The sequence below is a fragment of the Mobula birostris genome, chromosome 3 (genome assembly GCF_030028105.1).
Source record: "Mobula birostris isolate sMobBir1 chromosome 3, sMobBir1.hap1, whole genome shotgun sequence".
Taxonomy (NCBI): domain Eukaryota; kingdom Metazoa; phylum Chordata; class Chondrichthyes; order Myliobatiformes; family Myliobatidae; genus Mobula; species Mobula birostris.
In genome coordinates, this window is record NC_092372.1 from 48868585 (window position 1) to 48892513 (window position 23929).

Consider the following 23929-nt stretch of genomic DNA (forward strand, 5'->3'; position numbering starts at 1 on the left):
TTTGAAACTGAACTCAATCATATTATGATCACTACTTCCAAGGGGTTCCTTTACCTCCAGCTCCCTAATCGCCTCAGGTTCGTTACACAGCACCCAATCCAAAACAGCCGGTCCCCTGGTGGGCTTCTGGACAAGCAGCTCCAAAAAGCCATCCTGTAGGCATTCTACAAACTCCCTCTAGGATGGGATGAGATTACGGAGGATCTGGAGGTGCATGACAAGATAGGCCAAATGGTTTCCTGAAAGGAAAATCCTGCCTGACTAACCTACTGCAATTTTTTGAGGAAATTACAAGCAAGGTTGACAAAGGAGATGTAGTAGATGTTGTGTACTTGGATTTTCAGAAGGCCTTTGACAAGGTGCTGCACATGAGGCTGCTTAGCAAGATAAGAGCCCATGGAATTACAGGAGAGTTACAAGCATGGGTGGAACATTGGCTGATCGGCAGAAAACAGAGAGTGCGAATAAAGGGATCCTATTCTGGCTGGTTACCAGTGCAGCTCTACAGGGGTCGGTGTCAGGACCACTGCTTTTTACGACGTATGTCAGTGATTTGGACTATGGGATTAATGGATTTGTGGCTAAATTTGCCGATGATACAAATATAGGTGGAGGAGCGAGTAGTGTTGAGGAAACAGAGCCTGCAGAGAGACTAAAGATAGTTTAGGGGAATGGGTAAAGAAGTGGCAAATAAAATACAATGTTGGAAAGTATATGGTCATGCACTTTGGTGGAAGAAATAAATGGGCAGACTATTATTTAGATGGGGAGAGAATTGAAAATGCGCAGATGCAAGGGGACTTGGAAGTCCTTGTGCAGTATGCCCTAAAGGTTAACCTCCAGGTTGAGTCGGTGGTGAAGAAGGCAACGTTGGCATTCATTTCTGGAGGTATAGAATATAAGAGCAAGGATGTGATGTTGAGGCTCGTGAGACCACACTTGGAGTATTGTGTGTAGTTTTGGGCTCCTTATTTTAGAAAGGATATACAGACATTGGAGAGGGTTCAGAAAAGATTCATGAGAATGATTCCAGGAATGAAAGGGTTACCGTGTGAGGAACATCCGGCAGTTCTTGGGCTGTATTCCCTAGAGTTCAGGAGAATGAGGGGGGATCTCATAGAAACATAAGGCATTTCTTTGTATTGTGAGTGCCTGCAAGAAAATGAATCTCTATGTTGTATATTGTATACAGACTTTGATAATAATTTTGAACTTTGATGAATTTCTGTTTCTCCTTTTGATTTTATTGATGTAGTAATTATTTTGTTTCTTCAGACAATAAAGCAGAGGTCTGGTCAGGACCAGGTACATATAGAGGCAGCAACATAACCTTTAGACCTTAATATAATCTATGGTTTTCTAGAAATAGTGGGTCTGTGGTGCTGGTATTGATGTCAGCAGTGTTCTTGATAAATTACTATGATGTGTACTAATACCAAAATGTATTGGTCTCATTATTGTAGGTCAGAAGTCACATAGGCCAGATACACAGGGCTGGGTTTGGTTCAAATAGCTTACAATTAATACATAGTAAACCACAGTGCCCTGTCTGAGTTTCTCAACGCACAAATTTGTATAAGAGCTATTCATTTAATGCTGGTTTTAAGCAATATCACTGTGAGGCCAGGGCTGGGTTGGACTAAATGTGTTCCTGTTCTGATCCGAGCTAGCTACCAAAATGCTGGAGTGTTATGAGCAAGAGTTTGAGATGAAATTGTGTATTTTCAGGTAGGTGATGCAGTAATTGGTAGGGCTTCAGTCAGTCTAACTGCACCTGGGGTTTGGGACATAACTCTGGCAGATGGTTATTTCAAGATCAAATATAAAACACCTTTTTTACTGTATATTTCAATAAAATCAACTTTCCTAAACAAAAAATAAATGAAAGCCTACAGAATTTTTAGAGGGACTGACAGGGAAGATGTTTCGAATTGTGAAGGAATCCAGAACTTAAGAGTCACACTCTCAGAATGAGGGTTGCAAATGTAATGAGGGGAAATTTGTCCATTCAGAGGGTAGTGAATCTACATCAAAGAGGTGTTTTTGCATTCTGAATATTTTTGCAAGTCAAAGGAAGCAGTGAAATGCAGAACATCAGCTGTAATCCCATTGTCAAGTTCACAAATGACAGAACAGAGGTGGGGCTCACCTGCAATGATAAGATGGCCTACAGAGAGGAGGTGGAAGAGCTTGAGGCCTGATACCAAGCAAATAACTTCTTCCTCAATATCAACAAGACAATGGTGATGGTTATCGACTTCATGAGAACTCCCACCACTCACACCCCTCTTTACATTGGGAGGACAGCAGTGGAAATTGTGAGCAGTTTCAAACTCTTAGGAATGCACAACTCGCACAACCTCGCATGGTCCCAGAACACATTACACACAATCACAAGCACCTCTACTTTCTCAGGAAACTGAAGAGAGTTAGATTATGCAGATCTACACTCATAATTCTGCAGATGCTCAGCAGAGAGCATCCTAACATGCTGCATCACTGTATGGTATGGAAACTGCACTATGGCAACTAGGAAGGCTGTGCAACTGGTAGCCACAACTGCCCAATGCATCACTGGCTTCAGTCTCCCTGCCATCAAGGACATACTGTATATACAGAAAGGTGCCGGTAAAAGGCCAGTAACGTCATGAAGGATCCCACCCACCCTGCTCATGAACTGTTTGTCCCAACCCTATCAGGGAGGAGGGTATGTAGCATCCACACCAGTACCACCAGACTCAAAAATAGTTACTTTCTCCAAGCAATACGGCTGATCAATACCTCCACCCACTAACCCACCCATCCACACTCACCGCCACCACTACCTTATCATCCCCAGTCAGCCACCTTATGTCTAAACACTGCTGTACCTCGTTTTACTTTATGGACAGACAATCAATCCATGTATACAAGCTATCTTATGTAGTTATACTTGTGTTTTTATTACATTTTTTACTATATTGTGTTTTTCTCTGTGCTACATCAGATCTGTAGCACCTCTGGTGGGGGAACATGTCGCGTCCTTTTCAGGGTGGTTAGTCCACCTTTGGTCCCCACCTGGCACTCAGCTCTCACCTCAGCTCTCACTTGTAGCTGTTTGCATGCGACAATGGCAACACCCCGGGCAACGGCTTCGACAAGCGGGCTAAACCAGGTGAGGGTAGCCGACGGGTCTCAAACCCTCGGTGAGGTAGGGAGTTGTCTTTCCCAGCATGTGAAGACAGACTCCGGCGGATTGAGCGGACGAGACCTGTGGAAGGTCCAACGGTCAAGAAGGCAGTCTCTGCAAGCGTCGTGGAACGTGTAGAGCAGGAGAAGACACAGAAGACGTCCTGGTCATCCACTGCACCTAGTCCCATCTCCAGCTGTCTAGATTCTGTCTTGCCACTGGATCCAGATGGGAATTGGGAAGGGAGAGTGAGGCTGACGCTGCGCAACTCTCCCTCACTTAAATCCAAATCACGTGCTAGTCTCGACACCATCATAATGGTGTCGAGGTCCTCATTGACGTCAACGATGGATGAACAACCAACCAACATCAAATCCAGAGTAACAATTATTTTGTTCTCCTTTACACTCGTGTACTGGACATTACATTGAACAATCATAGATGGAGTGGCAGAGCAGGCTTGGGAGACAAAATGGCCTCCACCAGCTCCTAGCTCTTATGGTCATATGTTGCCAGCCTTGCAGCTTATGGGGAAAAGATTTCACCGTATCTGGGCAGTTTTATTCCACTTTAGCTTTCACTAGTTTATTTGATGTTATGTTGCAAACTTTAATGTCACAGAAAAAATGTCAAAAAATTATTATTGAACTTTCTGATTTATAGCTAATTCATGCTCATTAGGATCTCAATTAAAAATCATTTTGGATACGGTGTGAAGACAGTTTTGCCAGGAAGTTACCTTTAAGAAACTTGTTTGCTAATAATGTTTTAATAAAACATACTGGTAATGTAAGTACATTACTTGATTAATAAATTTGTCTGAAATTTGTGTCCTTTACTTTAGGAAACAAATCATGTTTTCCTTTAAATAAGTTTGTATATGTTTAGAGGGGATTGAAAGCAAACATTATTCTTTACAATTGATGTTTGAAAGGAATGGTTTGATGTTAAACTCCATCTTTGAAGAATTAAGTGTTACATGAAATGACAAGCTCTACTGTACAATTACTTGACAGGAATGGGAATCATCATTAATCCCAGAATATAGACAAGTGAGCATTTACTTCTATCCTAACAGGAATTGCAAGGCTAGAAATGATCGATAATAGTATCAACTGTGAATTTATCAATCACATTCGCAAGTCTGCTCTTTTAATAAAGTCCTTAACTGGAATAAAAAGTCAGAATAATAATAGTGGAAGAATATGAACACATTAAGTAGTTATCCAATAATTTTTTTCATCTGACATTGTTAGCTTTTACCATGAAATAATTGATATCTGTTTTAATAAGGTATGTGCTGTAGAGCACATCAAAAGCATAAGTCCAGGTTCGGGTTTTTGAACATAGTGTTAGGAAGATTTGTGACCCAGAAACATATCACTATTCCACCTCCTTTACTGGATTTAAATTGTAGAACTCCCTACCCAATTTGCACCATTGGAGAAGCTATACCAGGACAAAGTGCAGCTCACTCCCACCTTCACCAGGACAATCTGGGATACTGGCCTTGCCAGTTGCCCAAATCCTGAATAGGTGGATAATTTGATATTTCTAAGCATCTATAGTGTGACAGAATAGTAAAACTGCATAGTAAAGTTATTCACAATGATTTTGCAAAGATCATCAGTGATGCCCATAAACCAAAAAGTCAAACACAGAACCTCATGGTCAAACTGAATTTTGTAATGTGCTTTAGTCATCCTCACACCATGCTGGTGGCTAACAATATCACATTTCCATGGAGAATTAATTTTAATTTCTTTAAATTGCATGACTTTGAGTGATATTCTGGGTCCATCAAGTACACATGGTGAGTTGGAGAATATAGTGTGTTACAACATTTGGAAATGATATCAGCATTGCATTGTAAATAGAGCAAATTCTGGTTTTACCTAAAGTTTTTATAGTTGCTAGCTATTGATAATGCTGGTCAATCTTTTATGCATAGAATCAGAAATATTATTGATTCATTTTCTAATGGTTGTGAGTAGACTGATTGGGCAATAATTAGATGCAATGGATTAGTCCTGCCTTTTGTGAACAAAACATATTTGGGTAAATGGCACTGTACGGAAACAACCTAATTGTTGGTGTGGTTTGTACTGGAGCACGAATCTTCAGCACTGGACTGTTGTTAATTCTCATAGCTTTTGTTGTATCTGGTGCTGTCAACTATTTCTTGGTATCACATGGTCATTATGGATATTGATGTTTTTGGGATCTTCTCCTCCTGTTAATTGTCCAATACCATCGACATCTAGATGTGGTCAGACACAGCATTTCATTCTGATCTGTTTGTTATGAGATTCCTTAGCTTTGACTATCATATTTAAATAGGGATCCTCGATCTGAAGCATTGAATTTGTTCGTCTCCCCACAGATGGGTAAAGATGACTGATTTCCTCCCCTCCAAAGCCATTTCTGAATCCGTTTATATTGCAATCTGATACTTTCATGGTTATTGTTACTGTAGATTTTTTCCAAAATCCAGATTATTGAACTCAATTTAAAATCCACATGTGCCATGTTAAGTTTTGAACACTGGATAGTTAATCCAGGCATCTGAATGTCTAACCTAGTCTGGTAGGAAAGGGTTTAAATAGTTCTTGTTGATTTACGGACGCCCTAATGCTTTAACTTTTAGATCCAGGGAAGAATGGAGTAGCAAAGCTAAACATACACAAAAGCCTTTCCCGAATTCTTAATGAGATTGCAGCTGCTGGTACTCTTCAACACTGGCTCAGACAGGCTATATCAGATCCAAGTGGGTACATTTCATGCTCTTGGAAATTCAACTACGGGGAGGGCAAGGACAAAGTTGAGATACGAGAAGGATATCCAGGCTTTATGTTCTTCTTGATTTCCTGTAAAAAAATATATATATTCCAAGGGACCCACCGGACTGCCAGAATAATTTGAAGATGTGTTACAATTTCTACATCAGCTCATTCATTCATTGAGCCATTTTAACTCAGCTTGATGAGGTGTGAAACATTATATTGGTTATTTTTTATTGGCTAAATCAAGTGAAGTTTTAGAGAGCAAGCATTTAATAATTTGTTAAAATGTGATACATTTACATTTTAATGTTTAATCAGACTGATCATTTGTTATGCCTTGAATATGTAGGATACATGCAATGGAACATTGGTTCAGCATTACAATTCTGAAGGGTGCTGCTATTGAAGATACAATATGCCTCAGCTGCTGGACAGTTAGAACTAGTTGTGTCGATTATACTGTGCTGATAGCATCTAAATTATTTATTGGTTCTTGCCTGTAAAGTAAATTACAAATGTATTTGCAGTTGGTACCCTGATGGAATGATATTGCAAAGTGCACGGATGAGTAATCCGAGTTATATTATGGTTGTTATTGGTATGCTATTTCCTTTTTCACCCTATGGGACTTAGTTCTTTTGGCTAATACAATACTCTTACACACCAAACAACTGAACATTATCAAAATCCCTTTAGCTAAATGGAATCTAGTTCATAGTATACAGTTCAATTCTGATCCTTGTGACCAGGTAAGGAAAGATGTACCATAATTCATGAGGCTGCCACTTTTGCAGGACTCTGTCCAGAAAAGCATGTTTGGAATTTCTAGGTATTGAGCCAATTCTTGTTTATACAAGAAGCATTTAAGAATATTTGTTACTGCAGACCACCATTGTATTTTCATCTGAAGATCAAGCGTTTCTGGAAGTGAGCAATAAAATCCACATGAACTTCTTATTTTGTGCCCTTTCTCAGTTTTAAAGGGACTGTGGAAAACAAGTGTCAGAAATAGAGACCATCCATTCAGAGTAATATATAATCAATTAAATAAATATTTCACATTCTTGCATGCTGATATTCAAACTTAAAGTAAAGCTTGATATTCTTCAAAATTAACTGAGTAGAATTTCTTCCTTTGGGGATCAACAGAGAAAGGTTTATGAAGTCAGTTTTTAGTCTTCACATATTAATAAGAGATCATGGCTGCAAAATTCAGTTCTGTCGCACCTATTATATCACCACGTTATCTGCAGAGTTGCCGTATTAGATCCAAATTTTGAAAGGTAGGTTGATGAAGTTGTCAATTAACGCTAAATTAGAAGTCAGTGCTGCAGCTGTACCATAAGACTATAAAATATAGGGGTGAAATTAGATCATTTGGCCTATCAGGTCTGCTCTATCATTTCATCATGGTAATCCATTTTTTCCTCTCAGCCCCAATCTCCTGCTTTCTCCCATATCCCTTCATGCCCTGACCAATCAAGGATCTGTCAACCTCTGCCTTAACTATGCATAAAGTCTGGGCCTCCACATTTGCTTGTGGAAATGGATTCCATATATTTACTAGTGTCTGGCTAAAGAAGTACCTCCTCATCTCAGTTCTAAAAGGACACCGCTCTATTCCAACCTTAGAAAACATTCTCTGCACATCCACTCTATTAAGATCTTTCACCATTCAATATGTTTCAATGAGGGCATCCCTCATTCTTCTGAATTCCAGTGAATACAGGCCCAGAAGCATCAAATGTTCTTAATATGACGAGCCGTTTAATCCTGGAATCATTTTTGTGAACCTGCTTTGAACCCTCTCTAGTTTCAGCACATCCTTTCCAAGATAAGGGGCCCAAAACTGCTCACAATACTCCAAGTGAGGCCTCACCAGTGCTTTATAAAATCTCAACATTATATATTTGCTTTTGTATTCTAGTCCTCTTGAAATGAATGCTAACATCACATTTGCCTTCCTCACCTCAGACTCAACCTGCAAATTAACATTTAGGGAATCCTGCACAAGGTTTCCTAAATCCCTTTGCATCTCAGATTTTTGTATTTTCTCTGCATTTAGACAATAGTCAACCCTTTCATTTCTTCTAGCAAAGTGAATGACCATACACTTTCCGGCACTGTCTTCCATCAACCATTTCTTTGCCCATTCTCCTAATCTGTCCAAGTCATTCTGTAGCCTCTCTACTTCCTCAAAACTACCTGCCCCTCCACCAATATTCGTATTGTCTACAAACCTTGCGACAAAGCCATTAATTTCATCATCCAAATAACATAAAAGAGTTGGTCCCAACACAGAACCCTGTGGAACACCACTAGTCATCGGCAGCCAACCGGGAAAAATTCCCTTTATTCCCACTCTCTGCCTCCTACCAATCAACCACTGCTTTATCAATGACAGAATCTTTCCTATAATACCATAAGCTTGTAGCTTGTTAAGCAGCCTCATGTGTGGCACTTTGTCAAAGACCTTCTGAAAATCCAAATGCACAACGTCAACTGATTCTCCTTTGTCTACCCTACTCGTTATTTCTTCAAAGAATTTCAACAGATTTGTTAGGTAAGATTTTCTCTTGAGAAAACTATGCTGACTACAGCCTTTTTTATCATATGCCTCCAAGTAACCCAAAACCAAATCCTGAACAACCAACTCCAACATCTTTCCAACCACCAAGGTCAGACTAACTGGCCTATAGTTCCCTTTCTTCCACTGCTCTCCCTTCTTGAAGAGTGGCGTGACATTTGCAACTTTCCAGTCTTCTGGAACCATTCTAGAATCTATTGATTCTTGAGAAATCATTACTAATGCCTTCCAAGGCACAAATCCATGGTCTCACGAGACAAACGGATGCCTATATTACTAATGGCTCCACAACCTCTTCAGCCATCTCTTTCAGAACCCTGGGTGTACACTATCTGTTCCAGGTGACTTATCTACCTTCAGACCTTCAGTTTCTTGAGAACCTTCTCCCTAGTAATGGTAAGTTCACACACTTAATGACCCTGACACCTGGAACATGCAGCATACTGCTCGTGTCTTCCACCGTGAAGACTGATGTGAAAATACTTATTCAGTTCACCTGCCATTTCCTTCTCTCTCATTACTACCTCCCCAGCATCATTTTCCAGCAGACTGATATCCATTCTCACCCCTCTTTTACGAAGAATGTATCTGAAGAAACCTTTGGTATCCTCTTTAATATTATTGGCTAGCTTACTTTTATATTCTGTCTTTACCTTCTTAATGACTTTTTATTTTCCTTCTGTTGGTATTTAAAATCTTCCCAATCCTCTAACTTCCAAAAGCTAGAAACTTCTCCCTTGGAAACCGTCACCAACCTGATTTTACCAATCTACCTGCGCATTGAAGTTCCCCATGACTATTGTAACATTGCCATTTTGGCATGCATTTTCTATTTCCCATTGTAATTTGTAGACCAGGGGTCCCTAACCTTTCTCGCACTGCAGACCGGTTTCATATTGACAATATTCTTGCGGACCGGCCGACCGGGGGGGGGTGGGGGAGGAGGGGGCGGGGTAGGGTTGCCAACGGACAAGAGTAGCAGTCAAATATGTTGGGTTTACCCCAAAAGACTACAATGACCATGAAGCCTCGCGCGGGCACCAGTGCGCATCCGTGACTTTACGTGCTGATTCTCCCCCCCCACACAAATCGTTTTTTGGCGATTCTGTTCGGGGGGGGGGGGGTTGTTAATCACGACCGGAATATAGGTGATGTGGCTAATACACTCAATTTCATTTCTAAAAGGGTTTATCTAACGAATTTAATATTAAACACATAGCGCGTATTTTCCTCGCATAAATATAGTGATAAGTCAATTATCAGAGGAGGACAGGGGAGCTTGAAGTAAGTGTTGAACGAACTACCAGTAGAAGTGGTAGAGGCAGGTTCGATATTATCATTTAAAGAAAAATTGGATAGGTATATGGACAGGAAAGGAATGGAGGGTTATGGGCTGAGTGCAGATCGGTGGGATTAGGTGAGAGTAGCGTTCGGCATGGACTAGAAGGGCAGAGATCGCCTGCTTCCGTGTTGTAATTGTTATATGGTTATATAAGTCAATAGCATCATAACATTTTAAGTAACGTTTGGATATTAAACACGCAGCACATATTTTCCCCGTATGAACATATAAAATCATTGCAACGCAACAATATCGCTGAATCAGTGGGAGCCCTGGGCTTGTTTCCCTGCAACACGGTCCCATTGAGGGGTGATGGGAGACAGTGATACTCGAACGGGGTTCCTTATGTCCAATCTATTCCTCAGTTTAGGTTTCGTTGCATTCTTTGCAGAGATATGTTGGAAATGGAAGCAACGTTTTCAGTGCTTTCGTGGCTATCTCAGGATATTTAGCCTTGACTTTGGTCCAGAATGCCGGCAGAGATGTTACGTCAAACATACTTTCAGCCCGCAGTCATTTGCAAGTTCGAGGAGTTGATCTTGTTCCCACGCTGACATGGATGACGCACGGGTAAAGACCTCGCATGCGTAATGGCTCAACAGTGGGCTTGACAGGGAATGAGGAAAAGTGCAGCTGACCCATATCACCAAATTATATCATTTCCTTGCGGCCCGGTAGCACATGCTTTGCGGCCCGGTGGTTGGGGACCACTGTTGTAGACCACATCCTTACTACTGTTTGGGAGTCTGTATATAACTCCCATCAGGGTCTTTTTATCCTTGCAGTTCCTTTATCCTCAATGATTCAAACCTTCCGACCCTACATCACCTTTGCCTAATGATTTAACTTCATTTTTTACCAATAGAGCCACGCCACTCCCTCTGCCTTCCTGCCTACCTTTTTGATACAATGTGTGTCCTTGAACATTAAGCTCTTAGCTATAATGTTCTTTCAGCTATGATTCAGTGATGCCTACAACATCATACTTGCCAATCTGTAACTGTCCTATAAGTTCATTGACCTTTTTACCAAACTCTGCGCATTCAAATATAGCACCTTTAGTCCTGTATTTGCTCATTTAAATTTTTGTCCGCCTTTTATATTGCAACATTCTGTTGACTGTAATCTTGCCCTATCATCAGCCTCTCCTTACTAGGAGTCTTGCTGCATGTTGCCTCTGTTTGTAACCCAACTACCTCATCTTCAGCACTATCACTTTGCATCCCATCCCCCTGCCAAATTAGTTTAAACCCACCTGAACAACTCTAGCCAACCTGCCCGTAAAGATATTGGACCCCTTGGATTCAGGTATAACCCGTCCCTTTTGTATAGGTCATGCTTTCCCCAGAAGAGATCCCAATGGTCCATAAATCTGAACCCATGCCTCCTGCACCAGTCCTGAGCCAGGCATTCACCTGCCAAACCATCCAGTTCTTACCATCACTGGCACGGGGCACAGGCAGCAATCCAGGTATTACTACCCTGGAGGTCCTGTTTCTCAGCTTTCTACCTAGCTCCCTAAAATCTGTCCTCAGGACCTTCTCACCTTGTCTACCTATGTCATTGGTGCCAATGTGCACCAAGACATCTGGCTGTTCACCCTCGCCCTTGAGAATGCCATGGGCACGATCCGAGACATCCCTGATCCTGGCATCAGGGAGGCAACACACTATCCAGATGTCTCTATCACGTCCACAGAACCTCGTCTCTGTTCCTCTGACTAAGGAATCTCCTATCAACACTGCAGTCCTCTTCACCTCTCTGCTCTTCTGAGCCACACACCAGATTCAGTGTCAGAGACCCGGTCACTATGGCTCCCTCTGGTCGGTTGTCCTCCTCAATAGTATCTAAAGTTATACTTGTTATTGAAGGGAGTGGCCTGTGCATTTCTCCTTCTTCCCCGATGTCACCAAGTTACCTGTCTCCTGCAACCTAGGGGTGCCTATCTCCCTGTAGCTCCTGTCTATCACCTCCTCATTCTCCTGTACGAGTCGAAGGTCATTGAGCTGCAGCTCCTGTTCCTTAATATGTTCTCTCAGGAGCTGTAGCTCAGTACATTAGACACTAGACACTAGAATACTACAGCACAGTACAGGCCCTTCGGCCCTTGATGTTGTGCCAACCCATATATTCCTAAAAAAAAGGTACTAAACCCACACTACCCTGTAACTCTCTATTTTTCTTTCATCCATGTGCCTGTCCAAGAGGCTCTTAAATACCCCTAATGTTTTAGCCTCCACCAGCATCCCTGGCAAGTCATTCCAGGCACCCACAGCCCTCTGTGTGAAAAAACTTACCCCTGATGTCTCCCCTAAACTTCCCTCCCTTAACTTTGTAGATATGCCCTCTGGTGTTTGCTATTCATGCCCTGGGAAACAGTTACTGGCTATCCATCCTATCTATGCCTCCGATAATCTTTTAGACCTCTATCAAGTCCCCTCTCAACCTTCTACACTCCAAAGAGAAAAATCCCAGCTCTGCTAACCTTGCCTCATAAGACTTGTTTTTCAATCCAGGCAAAATCCTGGTAAATCTCCTCTGCACCCTCTCCATAGCTTCCACATCCTTCCTATAATGAGGTGACCAGAACTGAACACAATACCCTAAGTGTGGTCTCACCAGAGATTTGTAGAGGTGGTGCAGATGTGTTTATCTGGGAGACCAGAGGTCTCGCAGACCTCCCACATCTCATATGCGGTTGAAAGTACTGACCTGGGAGCCATTCTCACTATACTATGCATTAATAGATGAGTGAACAAATATAAACACATAGAGAGTAACTTACAAGACAATCTACCTCTGATCTTATCTGAGCCTGATAAGCCAAAGCCACTCTAAAGGCTGGCACAAACACATTCTTATATTCATATAATTGATTAAACTTTCAGCAACAAGAAAGACCCACATCCCCGCCTGCTCTCTTCTGCCCACTAACAATATATCAAATAATCATTTACTGCAGGTTAAGCACCCCTTATCCAAAAATCCAAAACCAAAAACCTCCAAAATCAAATTTCTTTTCAGTGCTGACATGACACCACAAATGGAAAATTCCACAGATTTCTGGGATGGTTCTCAAGCAATGAGCTGGTCTCTGTGCGCCACACACAGTTCTGAGAAGTGATCTCACACGCTCTGAGTGGGGCCCTACTGGTGCCAGTTTATTTGCAGCAGGTCCTCATAGCCAGACTGTGTATTACTCACGGTGACTACTGTGTGATTTGTACTTATTCTCTGTTCTCTGCTGTGAAGATGACTAAGAATGCCAGAAAGACCTGTAGTTACCCCTATGAGTAATAGTGAAAAGAAGAAGAGGAAGCATTTGTGTTTATTTATAACACAGTAAGTTAAGTTGTTGGAAAAACTTGACAGAGTGTAAATGTGAAGCATCTGACAGAGGAATATGGTCTTGGAATGACCACCATTTATGACCTGAAGAAGCAGAAGGACAGAATTATCCAGAAAGTAATGACAGAAATTATTGAAAAATAGAATTCTGCATAAAAGTGAAAAATGAAGATCTTGAAAGTGTATTGAGAGAGTGGATTCATCAGTGTCAGAGTGAACATATGCCGCCTAGTGGTATACTGATCATGAAGCAAGCAAAGATCTAATACGACAAACTGAAAATTGATGGTAATTGTGAATATTCAGCAGGCTGTTTGCAGATATTTAAGAAAAAGACATGGCATTAAATTTTAAAGATGAAGTGTCTGTTGATCTTGAAGCAGCAGTGAAATGCATTGAGGAGTATGCCAAGGTCATTGCTGATGATGTCAATAATGTAAATGGACTTCATCCTCAACCTGTAATTATATGATTTAAAGTTGCTAAACTTCAGAGTTCTAGTGTAGTAGGTGCTGAGGGACTTCAAAGCTCTGGGTCATGAGTGCAGTAATGCAACAAATTTCCCTTGGGCAATGCAACATTAGTGGGAGAATGAGCATTGTGCATGCAGAGCAGTGTCTTGAAGGAAGAAGGAGGCATTTGAGGGGGTAGAGGTTTCCCGGGAGGAGGGTATATCTGCCCAGGATGTTCAAAGAGAAATTCACTAATGCGTGCCTTTTTGGGAATAATGTCATTGAGTTGTACAGGATGGAAATTGGCTGTTCAGTCCATTACTTTTGTGTTATGGATCAAGTGCCTTTCTGACCTAATTCCATTTTTCCAGCGTCTGGTCCATGCTGTTTCAAGTGCTTCTCTAAATACTTACAAAGTGTTGTGAGAGTGGCTGCCTCTGCTACTTCCTCTGGCAGTATGTTCCAGATTTCAACCACACTCTAAGGTTAAAAAACACCACCTTATGTTCATCAGACAAGAGGCGCTGGCCAGACACGCGACATTTTACAGAGAGCAAACAAAACCTTTAACTATTCTATTAATCATACTTTTTCTGGACTATGATTGCTGCAATCTGCAACCTGTAATTTCCCTTTGGAAGTTGTGCTTTAGAACTGTCTGTACACCCTGGCACTTTTGCAGTACCCTGAGTGATTCAGCAAACTGGACTCTCAAGAATGCAGGCACAGCCATGGAGACCATTGCTGGAGCGGACTTGGGGCCGGATTGAAACCTCGGGCTAGATCAAAGAGGGGGAGCCCAGACCCAAGAGTAGAAAATGCACTGATGTTTAGCTGATTTAATTGCCAAACCAGATTAAAAAGATCAAGGTGTCAAGGCTGAGGGCAAAGGATGAACTAGTGCTCAGCTTACTATTCCAAGAAGCTCTACTCGCCTCTGTGCTGAACCGGCTCCGTGGCCAAGGCTCGTAGCTATTGGACTCCTAGATCAGCTGCAGCACTGCTGTCTCCATGGCTGTGGATTCACTTTCGGGGACACTGCTGTTTATGTTGTTATTTGTTCACTGTTTATTGTTTGCATGATTTGTTTTTTTTTGCACATTGGGTGTTGATGGTCTTTAATATATGGCGGTTTTTGATGGGCTGTGTCGTGTTTGGTGGCTGCCTGCAAGTAGATGAGTCTCAGAGTTGTATGTGGGACACACACATTGATGATAAGTGTATTTTGAAATTTGATCTCTAAAATCTTAAGTTCTTCTGGTCATAAGTTCTTCTGCTAAGGAAAACATTTTTCACGGCCTGTACAAACTACAGTATGTTCCTCGATTTTGTGTATCTCAGTCTGGTCCCCCTCAGTTTTCAACACATGAGAAAACAAACACGGCCTTGCAAGCCTCTCTTCATATCGTAAGCTCTCCATTCCATTCTGCCAAGTCTACTCTGCAGACCTTCAGTGCAATCATACCCTTCCTGAAGTATAATGACTAGAATGTCACATAGTACTCTAACTGTGGCCTAACAAATATCTTTACAAAGTTACACCATAATTTCCCAGCTCTTTTATTCTATACCAAGCTCTTAAGTGGAAATATCCTTTCCTAACCACTAAGGCTTCTCGATTACTCATTACTTCCTTGAGTCCTACCATTCCTTCTGTATATCTTAGCCTAATTAGTCCATTCAAACTGCATCACCTCACGTTGTTCATCTTAACAGTTGATCAATATAATTCCATAGATGAACACTGTCTTCCTCACTACTAATGATACCACCAATTTACAAACTTACTAATTATTACTTTGATACAGTCCTGATCTTTGGTGCTGTTTGTGTGGGTTTGCACATCCTCCCTTTGACCACATGAATTTCCTTTAGATGCTCTAATATCCTCCCACATCCCAAAGACATCCTAACATAATAATTGACTACTGTAAGTAACCCAGACCAAGTAGATTTGTGGCAGGAGAATTGAAGAGGAAGTTGGGAAAGGGAGAGAGAATAGGCTACATGGAAGGAAGTGTGGGTGTGAGATCGATGGGAAAGTTGGGATAGACTCAGTGGAGCCGTTGGCCAACTGAATTGTCAAAAAATAGAGAAACAGCCAGGGTCTCAGTGGTAAACCACCGATCATTGGTTTCTAATTACATAACGCAAAATATAGCTACTGATTGCCTCCTGTCACCAAGCCACTTTCAAATCCAGTGTGCCAAGTTGAACTGGATCCCTGGATTCTTACCTTTTCCACCACATTCCCAAGAAGGAGCTTATTGGAGGTGTTAGTGCAACTCATATTGCCATCATTAACCACACTATCCTCAGCAACACACCAGGTCACCCTCTTGAAAAGTTCAATCAAGTTAACTAGACAGGATCTCCCTTCAACAAAGCCAAGCTGATTAACCCCGATCAATTCCCAGCTCCATAGCTTAATCCATGCCTCAGAACTTTTTCCAATAATTTCCCTACTACTAATGCTGACTGACTTGTAATTTCCTGCTCTTTCCCACTGACTTCCTTGACTAAATGACTATATACATACTGCTCTTCGGTTACCTGGCAACTCTGCTGTGACAAAAGATTGGAAAATTTCGGTCTGAATCTCAGAAATCTCCTCCCTTGCCTCCCATAGCAGCCTATGATGTATCTCATCAAGTCCTGGAGATTTATCCACTTTAAAATTCACAAATTCAGCTCATACCTCCTCCTTTTCTGTTGCAATTTATTAGAGAATCCCAGGTCCCCTTGCTTGGACTACAATGTCCTCCTTCTTCACAGTGAAGATTCCTGGCTGTCTGCATAGATCATCTCTTTGGTCTCTGATAGGCCATATGTTTTCTCCATTACCCTTAAAATTCATATATTAAAGGTGTGAAATATCTACATTTCTGTAAGCAGTTTCTCAGAGAAATAGAAGGAAGCCACCTGCTCCAATCCTTCCTCTCAACTTTGCCATTAATTTAGTTCAGTGTGGCCATGGTGCAGCAAGTTGAGTGAGAAATATAGCATTTCTAATAATGCAGCAATTTCATGGTTGAAAATTTTTCACTTGACAAAGCAATTAAAAGTTACAGAACAAAGATAGGTGGATTTAAGAAACTGATCAATGAACAGCTTGACAGCCAATTGGATTGTTCATATGTCCTTAAACTATTGTTACATATCCTTTATCTAAAGGTTAACTTGCAGGCTGAGTCAGTGGTGAGGAAGGCAAATGCCATGTTAGTATTAATTTCAAGACGTGTAGAATACAAGAGCAAGGATGTGATGCTGAGGGTTTATAAGGCATTGGTGAGGCCTCACCTTGAGTATTGTGAACAGTTTTGGGCCCTTCATCTTAGAAAAGATGTGCTGGCATTGGAGAGATTCAGAGGAGGTTCACAAGGGTGATTCCAGGAATGAAAGGGTTATGATATGAGGAATGTTTGATGGCTCTGGGTCTGTACTCACTGGAATTCAGAAGGATGACAGGGGATCTCACTGAAACCTTCTGAATGTTGAAAGGCCTAGATAGAGTAGATGTGGAAAGAATGTTCCCCATGGTGGGAGAGTCTAGGACAAGAGGGCACAGCCTCAGGATAGAGGGGTGCCCTTTCAAAACAGAGATGCGGAGAAATTTCTTTAACCAAAGGGTGGTAAACTTGTGGAATTTGTTGCCACATGCAGCAGTGGAGGCCAGGTGGTTGGGTATATATAAGACAGAGATTGATAGGTTCTTGATTGGACATGTCATCAAAGGTTACGGGGAGAAGGCTGGGAACTGGGGTTGAGGAGGAGAAGCAAAAAGGTTCAGCCATGATTGAATGGTGGAGCAGACTAGATGGGTCAGATGGCCCAATTCTGCTCCTGTATCTTATGGTCTTTAGAGGTCAAACACGTCATTTTTAAATTGTATGAAGCATAACTTTCATCATGGTTTGTTTACAACTGGTCACAAAACCACTGTGATACTACCTTTTGATACAAAAGAGTGTCATAACTTGAATTAAGTTCACTAATGTATGAATATATTTGTCTGAGCACATGAACTTCACCTTGCAACCAAAAGCTAATAGATAGATTTCAGCTGCACAGCATGATCACTTCAAGAATGTCCAGTACTTCTTTAAAATAAATAATACGTTCAGTGTTTTTGGAGTTTATTGCTGGCTGATGATGTTTGCTTGTCATGAACATTATCTTCACAGTACATTACCTTCAACAGTGCTTCCTAAAAAGTTGAATACACAATTTAGGTGTATTCACTAATGCAGCACTAAAGGGAATGTTGTTGGGAGAAAATACATACATAGCTTATTTAGTTAAAAAAAAAGATAAAGTTTGGGATATTTTACTTTGCACTCTAATGGAAGTTCTTTTAATTCAGTAATCAGTTGGTTGAATCAAACTGCACCACCAGAAATAAGCAAGTGTTTTATTGTTTTAGTTCGAAGGACTGCAATTAATCACATGTCCAGTAATAGTCTTTTTAAAATTATTCCAATCATATGACAGGGAACAAAAATGGAAAATTTGCTGCAGTGATACTTTGGGAAATAAATCAGTCTGATTTTTATTTTTCTGTGCTGTATTTGTGGAAGTACTTTATCACAAGTTAGAAACATCTGTGTTTAAATATAAACAATTGATAAAAACCTAATATCCAAATTAACTCTATAATAGTCTCCCTAAATATTTAATAAAGTTCATCAAAAGCTGAAAGAAATTGTGCCATCGCCTTGAACAAACTGGTGAACTGCATCAAAAGTGTGAATTTCAGCTAGGATTCTATTTTACATTGTTAATGCAATATTAGCTATCTCCCTATAACCATGGATAATTTGAGAAAATTCCTGCAGTTGTTTTTCTTTTATTTATTTTTTCACAGGATATAGACATTGCTGACAATGCCAACATTTTTGCCTATCCCTGATTTCCCCTCATCCGATGAGACATTTAAGAGTCAGCCATGTTGGTGGCTCTGGAGTCATACATAGACCGGGTAAGGATAGTGTGACGAGAATACACATAAATTAAGATGTTTGCTGGCCTGGGATAGCACCAGTGGCATCAGCAGTTGGTCTGCCACCTGTCCTCAGGGGAGGGAGAGATAAGGAACAATGAAGCAGCATTTGGAGATGTTAATGAAGGAGCCATCAGTCTGGGTATTGTCAAGATCGGCTCCCCCTTTGAACCCTGAACTGTTTGAAGTGATGGACAGGTGATTTGGAGATGTGTAATGAAGGGACGGGAGAGAGAGCTGTCTAGAGCGGCTCCCCCCTTTGAACCCTGAACTGTCTGAAGTGATGGACAAGGCGATACCCCAGCAGGGGGATAAAAAGGGACAGGTTCGCTAAAGCGGGACACACACACGACACCCTGAGGTAACGAGACCCTGGAAGCGGTGCGCCTCTCACAAGTCGGTGGGAAGCTCTTGGACGGCTGATCGCGGGATCAGCCTTAGACGCACAGGGTGGAAAGGTACGATCAGCGGGAACCCGATGTGTGTCCGCCCTTGCTTGGGTGCCGGGTTCACTGCAGAGGATCGATCGCATCTGGAGGAGGGGTCACAGTCGGTGACCCCAGGTGACATCACAAAGGACCCGCCCGAAAGCTGCTTGTGAGCAATATCGCAGGTCTGTGAGTGGAAGCCGTTTTAAATGATCATTCGTTCTCGTTCTCTCTCTCCTTCCCCCCACATTGTCCATCGCCATGGCAATGATTACTGCGAACTGAACTAAATTGAACTGGACTTTGTGTCACTTTGAAATTGGTCATTTACCCCTAGACAACGATAGAGCTTGATTGATCCTGTTATCTTAATTCTGTGCACATGTGTGTTTATCATTGCTGAACTGTTGCATTTATTATCCTTTCGATTACCGTGTTGCTTGTTTCTTTAATAAAACTTTCTTAGTTCTAGTAATCCAGACTCCAACTGAGTGACCCATTTCTGCTGGTTTGGCAACCCAGTTACGGGGTACGTAACGATAGCAAACTTCCTTCCCTGATGCAAAGTAGTTTTTTTAAAATGACAGTCCAGGAACATCAATGTCATAATTTCTGATGGTAGCTTTTTGCTTCAGATGTATTTAATTACTTAAATTTAAACTCTTCAGCTGTTTTGGTGAGATCTGAATTTGTTTCTCAGGATCACTGATGCAAGCATCTCTATGCTAATTGAACCACAATGATACAGCACCCTGCATCTCCTTGTTCAAAACTCTTTTGAAGTATGAAATTATAAAGAAGTTTAAAATTGTATTGCAAAGATATAAATAATTAGAACCCATGTGGCACAGGTGAAGAAGAATGAGGGGAGACCTCATAGAAACGTTTCGAATGTTAAAAGGCATGGACAGAGTGGATGTGGCAAAGTTGTTTCCCATGATAGGGGAGTCTAGTACGAGAGGGCATGGCTTAAGGATTGAAGGGCGCCCATTCAGAACAGAAATGCGAAGAAATTTTTTTAGTCAGAGGGTGGTGAATCTATGGAATTTGTTGCCACGGGCAACAGTGGAGGCCAAGTTATTGGGTGTATTTAAGGCAGAGATTGATAGGTATCTGAGTAGCCAGGGCATCAAAGGTTATGGTGAGAAGGCGGGGCAGTGGGACTAAATAGGAGAAAATGGATCAGCTCATGATAAAATGGCAGAGCAGACTCGATGGGCCGAATGGCCTACTTCTGCCCTTCTGTCTTATGGTCTTATGGTCTAATATTTAATATATATTAATATAATTTAGACAAAATTAAACATCATTAGTGTGCATCATAATTAAGGGCTGCACAACTATAGTTGTAAAATGCTTTCTATTGAACAGCAACTATTTTCACAACTATTTCTAGACATGTATTTGTTAAACAAAGGAAACACAATAAGCTGATTTAGGTACAAAAAGCAGGCACCATTGCATGTAAGTGCTCAGTAAAATCTAAAAGCCATTGAAAAATACCATCTGTTTGATTGATCTTCAATTTTTAAAGGATATACCTAACAGATTATACTAACAAACCAATTGATGCACATTACATTAGTTTTGGACTCTTGGGATTGCAGTTGGAATAATGAACTATGAACTGGCTGTGGACAAAAACAAAATATGAATAAATGTCTCTTTTATAGATAGCAAGGTGCAATTAGTGGAGTTCTGCAAGAATCAATTTTTGGGTTCAACTATTTGCAATCTGTATCAATGATTAGGAAGAGAAGGCCAATTTAATGTATCTAAAGCTACTCATGTTATAAAACTGCTGTGAACATAAAGAGACTGTAAAGAGAAGTAAAATCATACTGATTAGGCAAGGTGGTATATGGACTAAACCTACTTTGTTAGAATGAGTAATAAAGCAGAGTAGCTTTTAAAAGATGAGACACTAATAAATGCTCCTGTCCTTGTACGGTACATGAGTCACATGCAGGTACAGCATGTTCATTAAGAATTAATTAACAATTAGGAAGATAAATGGAACATTTGCCTGTAGCGTATGAGACTTGGAGGTTAAGAATAAGGAAGCCTTGCCACAAATAGGCTTTAATGGGACCACACTTGAGGAAAAAAATTAGTCTCTTTATACGTTTGTACTAGTAAGGATGTATTAGTCTTAGAATCCACCTCACTAGATTACGGGTATCCCATGTGACCCAACCTTCCAGATCAGCCTCCTATGCAGGACTTTGTCAAAGGCATTACCAAAGAGTGTATAGACAACATCCCTAACTTCATCTATCCGATAGTTACTGCTTCAAAAAATTCCAAAACATTCATCAGACATATTTCCCACACACAAAATCATGCAATTTCTGATCAGCCCTTAAGTATCCAAGTGATGGTAGATCTTATCCCCCTGAATTCCCTCCAGTAACTTGCTACAACTGAAGTCAGGCTCACAGCCTATAGTTACCTTGCTACCCTTCTTGAACAATGCAACAAAATTAGCCACCCTCCAGTCTTCTAGAACTTCACCTGTGGCTAATGATAAAGCAAGGATGTCCAAAAATTCTTTCCTGACCTCACAACTTACCACCCACATTTCTATGGCATCCATGATATTTTCTTCAGTAGACACAGAGGAGAAATAGACATCAAAAATCTCAGCTATCCCCTGCAGATCCAGACATGGACGGCTTTGATGACTTAGTCTCCCCCTAGTCACCCAGGAGAATGCCACAATTTCTGCCATCATTTGTCTTTTGATTATTTTAAATTAAATTAAAACCTAGGTATCACATTAAGCACTATTTTGCTTTCAACACTCCCCCACATAATCCAAAGAAGTTGTCTCTAACTTTAATAGTAAACTATAAAAGTAGTGAAAATATTCATCTGTTTCTATTTACCAATCGGTTGCTTCTCCTATCATACTTTGAATGGTGAGATCTGTCACAGTTCTGTTTCTGGTCTCTGAGGTTAGTTGGCTCCATCCCTGGTTCACTGCTGCTGGGCCATGCTGCTGTTCTCACTGCCTTTCATCTTGGCTGCTTTCTGCTCCCTCGTAGCTCCTTTCCCCCTTACTGCATTCACTTTAACACTTTGAGATTGTTTGACAGGCTAAATGCTGAGATTTTCAATTTATTCTTCCTAAAACCGAAAAATTCTCAAATAAAGGAGCATAAAAGGTTGGGCATTTATGGCTAGGATGAGGAGAAATCATGAACCTTTGAAGTTTTCTGTCTGAGAGGCATGAGGATATAAGGTTGAAAGCATATTTATAATGAAGATTATTACATTTTTGGGGTCTTAAAAGAAATTGTGGTAAGGAATGAAAATTGAGTTATTGTAGAAAAATTAGTGTAATAGTTTCCTGAGCTTTTATTGAATACAGTGTTAGTCTGATGGACATTATGATCAATTCCTGTGTTTGTTTTAAATATTTGTACTGCTTATTATTCAACAACCCAAGGTAGAACAAGAAAACCTTTTGGACTTCAGATTGTTGCTTCCTAATTTATAATTCATTAGATAATTAGACAGCTTTTAAAACATTTTTATAGCTGGAGAAGGTGAAAATTGAAAAGGTTAAGGTTTTAATCCATTGCAGTAAGTTGTGAAAAAATCAATTATACGAGAAAACAGTACAATGAGACAGCTTTGGCACAATTAAAAAAACAAGCAAGAAGAAGCTTCCGTGTCAATAATTGAGAACTGATGAGAGACCAGAGATGAAAACCTCATCAGCAAAGTTGATGTATTTGGAATTAAGGAGATAACACTGGTGAGGATACATATTTTGACTGAACAGACAGAGGATGGTGTCAAATGATTGTTTTTCAGACGGGGGAAGCATATTGCTATCTTCAAGGTTTGAAAATGATAAGTTTTATTCATGTGGTCATTGCTGGCAAGTCAAGCAGTGGATTGAAATAACTGCTGTTCTTGAGACCTAGTCCAGCCCCATATTGCGGTCTGAAGTCACGTATAGCTAGATAGGTATCATTTTCTGAAGGATATTAACCAGATGGATCACCAAACCCAGATTATTATTGTAAATTTCAGATATATTGAATAAATTGTATTTAAATTTCCCAGCTGACTATATGGGATTTAAATGTGCCTAAACTTCTTAGTCTATGTCGCTTGGTAACTAATACAGTAATGTAACCATTGTTATCATACAACATGATATGAAAAAAATTGCAGGTGCTGAAAATCTAGAATAAAAACAAAATATGTTAGAAATATTCAGCAAGTCAGACCTCATTTGTGGAGAGAGAAACAGTATTGACATGTGAGATCAAAGTGTGCAATTGGCTTTCCTCTTTGCAGATATAGATTGATTTGCTAAGTACTTCTAGTATTGCATGTCTTTATTCCATTATATTAAGCTCAGAAATCAAACAACCTAATCGAGCTTAAGGGAGTGAGATGTGATCTTATAGAGGTGCATTGAATTATGAAAGGCCAATCTGAGTTTATGGTCATATGCATGGGTACAGTACATGTGTGCATAGGTGCAGTGAAAGTAGATTGTAGAGCAAGGGACTAAGCATGAAGCATTGAGATGCCCCTGGTTGATGGTCAGCAAGGAGGAGTTGTTGTTACCATTCCCCACTATTTGAGGTCTGCTGATGAGGACTACAGAGGGAAGTACGGAGGGCCAGATCTTGAAGCTTGATAATAAGTTTGGATGGGATGAAATTTACTAGAAATCACCAAGCTTAGGCAGCTAGAATTACTGTATGTGTTGAAACTGAAAGAGCTTGATCTTCACAGAGCACAAAAGGTTAAGAAGAGATTTCATGGAGTTACTTCAAACCATTAATGATTTTACAA

The 23929-nt window shown here is 40.6% G+C and overlaps 1 protein-coding gene across 2 annotated transcripts in view; it reads left to right on the plus strand.

The window, feature by feature from the left end:
* Positions 1–23929, plus strand: part of LOC140195023 (E3 ubiquitin-protein ligase RNF180-like) — a 176411-nt gene that overhangs the window by 88150 nt on the left and 64332 nt on the right. The window contains exon 6 of one of the 2 annotated variants that reach the window (XM_072252596.1): positions 18546–19536. The exons of the other annotated variant lie outside the window; for it this stretch is intronic. Within the exon in view, the coding sequence (XP_072108697.1) occupies positions 18546–18590 (45 nt within the window). The 3' untranslated portion in view covers positions 18591–19536. Of the gene's footprint in view, positions 1–18545; positions 19537–23929 lie in introns of those variants that run through there. 2 annotated transcript variants of the gene reach the window in all.